Source organism: Gigantopelta aegis, chromosome 1 (genome assembly GCF_016097555.1).
Source record: "Gigantopelta aegis isolate Gae_Host chromosome 1, Gae_host_genome, whole genome shotgun sequence".
Taxonomy (NCBI): domain Eukaryota; kingdom Metazoa; phylum Mollusca; class Gastropoda; order Neomphalida; family Peltospiridae; genus Gigantopelta; species Gigantopelta aegis.
Window position 1 is genome coordinate 38,728,567 of NC_054699.1, and position 4,902 is coordinate 38,733,468.

Consider the following 4,902-nt stretch of genomic DNA (forward strand, 5'->3'; position numbering starts at 1 on the left):
GTGTTTACCTTTCAACTTAAGTATACGGGAAAACCAAGGCGAAGAAATGTACACTTTGAAATGTACACGTGTCGAGTGCTTTTTACGCCAAAGCCCGCGAGCTAAGACAAGACAAGTAAACTAATTTTGCAGCTTTTAAATTTCCCCGACTACTGTATGCCTTCGGGTAGAAGAAAAAGTATGAGATAACAACATAGGTTATAGGAAAACATTTCAACGCATCCAATACATTTTAAAGTGAAATAGAATGCAACATGTCAATATCAGGTGTCGTTAATAACAGTGCGTATATGTAATTATTGGCAAGCTAATACTTTTTAGATTAGATGAAATCTCCTAAATTTATATGTAATAACTGTCAAATTAATAATCCGAGATTAGATGGAATCTCCAAAATGTAAAGCGCTATAAATAAATGTATGAGAAACGAAATGTAAATGTTATCAAGACAATAATGAGAAAAAAAATATCACATTTCACAAAGTTTCATTCCATAATAATTTCGTAATCATTTTCTGAAATCAAAAACTTTATAAAATATTATTATTATTATAGATAGTATCGATTCGGTATTCTTTCCTCAAAAAGAAGAGAGAAGACAAAAACAGACAAAAGAGAAATTTACAAATAAACGCTAAACCCGAGTTGAAATTATAAGACAGATAGTATCACTTGTGTATTTTCTCCACATTTAAAAATTAAATAAAAAGAACAAATACAAGTAAACGCTAACCCTGGGCTAAAACATTTATAAGATAGTATCGATTCGGTGTTTTCTACAAAGTTAGAAATTTATAAACAAAATGAAAATATACCTAAACGCTAACCCTGAGAAGCAATTATAAGAGAAATGTTACATTCCTATAAAAAGAAACAAATATCAAAAAGCAAACAAAGATTAATAATTTTGCTCCAAAGAAGAAATTGGTGACATTAAACCTAACTAAAATTGAAATATTTTAATATAAAATAATGTATTATTATATTGTTAATGTAACGGGAAATGAATAGTGTTTAAATTTAAATATTAAGTTTAACGTATTTAAATACGAACACGTACACGGTTATCATCAGTATCTTTCTAACATGAAAATGTAATGTAAATTTTTAACATTACCGTAACAAAATACAAATGAATAAACTATAGTTGTGAAGTAAAAACCCTGAATTAAATAAAAAAACCTGAATTAAATAAAAAAACCTGAATTAAATAAAAAAGTAATTGAAAAAAACCTAAATAATTAAAAGCGTATTTTAACGCATAGTCGATGCATTAAACATATTTTAGTCGAAGGCTTGGTAATTCGATATTGCAATGATAATAAAATTTGCCAACATCAATTTACCACCTAAAATTACGTTGTAAATATTAACTGATACAATCAATATGATAACGTTCAATACTTCAGTTGTACATTACAGCGCGAAGAACGACGGTCACAAATTGAACGATTTTTTTTCCTTCTACAACGTCCAACCGATACTCTGGGTAAAACTAAAACGTGTTTTGACAATTATCAGACTAAAACAAATACTTGACACCAACTAAAATGGATCCAGGCTTTTTAAGTGCTTCCGTAATACAGACTTTCAAGAGTCATATACCCTTCCACCCACCACACCCACCCTGCCATACAAACACCAATCCAATGTAGATATGCACAGACGTTTACTATTAAGTAAAATAACCATCGGAAAGATAAAAATGTCCTGTGTCCGTCGGTACAACCTAGAAACACTTTCTGTTAGCGAAAACACAAAGTGAGTACGCTGATACTTGTTCAAGGAGTCAGGAGTAATTATTGTGGAAACATTTCCACCCATAAACATCACCCGCAACAGTGGTAAACATAATCATAATTTTAACTAAGTAAACAACTAAATAGCCATAACAACTCGAGATTCATATTTTGTATTTTTACTTTTTTCTTCTTTCTTTTTTCTCAAAAATGAATTATGCGCCAAAATAACAGTTAAAGTGACATATATGTACAAATCATCTTTCAAGTAAGTAAAATCGTAATCATAAGCTCAACAAAATATATAACATGGACGAAAATACGTACAGAGGAGACAAAAAAGTTTGGAATGTAGAACACCTCGGAACGAAATTCAACAAAGAAAAAAAAACCCACAAATGAAATGTTGGAAGTAGTTTCTTCATTACTGTATATAATTTGAAGACGTCGACATTGAGTCTTAAAACGGAATGTATGAAATAAATTAGACAACAGTTTGTGCCGTGTGAATTTCTTATCGTTAAATAGATTCACACAGTTGTCGGCTTATAAAGGCGCGAACAAAATGTGTGTAAAATATAATAATAATAATATATAATATCCTAACATTTTCTGTACATCTATACAAAGGCGTCTTTTTAACGATAATGATACATAAAAAAACACATCCAAAAAATACTATAGACAATGAAAAATGGAATGAATGGTTTTTTACACTATGCTTTCTGATAAACAAAACATGAACTAAAAACTGTTATTATGCTACGTTCGGGACGTTTGGGACTATACTAATCAAGTATAAAAAGAATGAACCCCAGTGTTATTGACATGAAAACACAACATTATGTTCGGAAATTGATCTCTCGACAAATACCCTCATGGAATGAACAAATGAAATGTATTTCACACTACCTCTCTCTCTCTCTCGCTCGCACAATGTAAACCGCTTTGCGACGATCACTCATTTTTGTTTTCAGTTTTAAAAAATGAGTGTAAAAAAATGTCTATTTAGCACATTTTGTTGAGAAGCTTGGTCCCTGGATTTCACTATCACGGAATCTCGCACACCTTTTAGAGAGAATTCTTAATAAGTTCGCAGTCTGTATTTCGTGTTGTACTCACTTGACGGATACTATTATAACAAGTCGTCCATCCGTCCGCGCATCAAGAAAACGTGTGTGCAAAACCTTTGGCACGTTCGCACAACTGTTCCACACAGAGCACGGGGGTTTGGGTTTTTGTGTGTTCACTGCCGCCGTCAATTTCACTTGTCAGTCGACTTGTTATTGAGTTTTATTTCTCTCTGTGTCCATCTCTCTCTCTACATGTGCGACAACGGCACCGTATTGTTCACGTGGCTTTCGCTCGTTGTCGGAATACCGTACTGTCCTTGCATTTGTTGTAGCCGTTGCTGTGCAGCTGCGGCTGCGGCTGCGGCAGCGTGGTCCCCCTGCTCGCCGGGTAAATACATGTGAATCATCTGTCGGAGATCTTCGGGGTATTTTGCCGATGGGTTCGGGTGGCCCGTCGGTTGGGTCGGGGTGTTCGTTTCTCGTTTTATCGACGGAGGGGTGACCTGAGCCGACGGCATGGCGTAGTGTCCCATGGGCGACATTGAGTACGTGGACGTCCCGTTCATGTAGGAGCCGGGCATCTGGGCGGCGGCCATCGTCTGAGCAGGGTAGCCGTAGCCGGCCATCTGGTTCTGCATATGTTGGTGATAGGCGTTCGGGTCATGGGCCATCATCGGGTACCCGTTGGGCATGTAGCTGTTCATGTGCGGGTACATGGCGGCCGCCTCGCGACTGGCCTGCTGGATCTGGGGGTTGCCCGGCATCCCAGGCAAGCCGTACTTGTCCTTCTTCATCAGGGTCTTCGTCTTTCGGCGGGGTCGGTACTTGTAGTCGGGGTGTTCCTTCATGTGGATGGCCCGAAGTCGCTTCGCCTCGTCAATGAACGGCCGCTTTTCGGCCTCCGTCAGCAGTTTCCACTCGGCCCCCAGGCGTTTGGAGATCTCAGAATTGTGCATCTTGGGGTTCTCCTGGGCCATTTTTCGCCGCTGACCCCGGGACCAGACCATGAAGGCGTTCATGGGACGTTTGACGCGAGGGTCCGCGTTCGACTGAGCGTTCTTGGCCGCCGAATTGTTGTTGGCCCCGTTCTGCGAATTTGCCTGGATGTTCGGGTTGTTCTGGGAGTGCGCCTGGGGTGGCGGCGCGTGGCCCTGGTGCTGAGGCGGCACCGACGACGGCGGCATGCTCGACGGGGGAACGGCGGTCTTGGACAGGTCCACCTCCATGTTATCGTTTTCACCTAATGTCGTATACATCAAGTCGGGTTGCGTGCACAACTCGACACGAGAAGTTTCCGAAGAGAAAAGAAAGAAAGTTTTTTCTCCTCCCTTGTTGTCCTACTATGCGAGTGAATTGATTGTAGCCGTAAGTCCACTCCACACTCAATAACACACTGTGTCGTGTTGTTCAACAGATAGATAAAATGATAAATCTTTACCGCTTTCACACTGGTCTATAGCCTTGCTGCAACAACCGAAACACTCCCTTTCTTCTCCTAATATGCTATACAACTCCTGGCCTATTCATTGCCCATAGAAAATAGACGTGAGCCCAGCCAATCAGCGCGCGCTATTTTGACAAGTCTGATGGACTGAGCTGAACGTGACAGACAATAGTCCTATGACGCAGCAATACCGCCGTGTCAAAGGAAAGGGGCGGGGCCTGTCAGGTAGCAGTCTTTTGTCCTGCCTCAAACGGTGAGCAAATCTAATTATATCTCGAGCTTTCAACCACCGAACATTTTCGGCGCACTCGTTGGACACGTTATGGTGGACCCCATTCGCTATTTGAAAGACGTCGTCCGCTTGTGAAAGGTACTCCGCACGTCCATTCGACTTCTCATTCAGAACGCTTGCCAATCAAGTGACGTCACTGACGTTGTCAAAGCATTGGTTCCCGTGCCTACTGTTCAGTAGCCTGGACAGGTAAATAAAATTGGCACTGTTCTATTTCTGTCAGCTTGTTTGAAATGAACACTTCCCCGTCAAAACATTTCTTTTAAACCAACGCCGTGTAATTCGATAGCTTATCAATAAATTGTTTGCTAAATAAAAATGTGTATTAACAACGATATAATAGGGATGAAATAA

General features: G+C 39.6%; 1 protein-coding gene across 1 annotated transcript; it reads right to left on the reverse strand.

Moving 5' to 3' along the window:
- Window positions 1-1,902: 1,902 nt before the first annotated feature.
- Window positions 1,903-4,324, reverse strand: LOC121374826 (transcription factor Sox-2-like). Its single transcript, XM_041501940.1, has one exon. The coding sequence runs from the start codon at window positions 4,066-4,068 to the stop codon at window positions 3,061-3,063; it is 1,008 nt and encodes a 335-aa protein (XP_041357874.1). The 5' UTR covers window positions 4,069-4,324; the 3' UTR covers window positions 1,903-3,060.
- Between the last annotated feature and the right edge of the window lie 578 nt (window positions 4,325-4,902).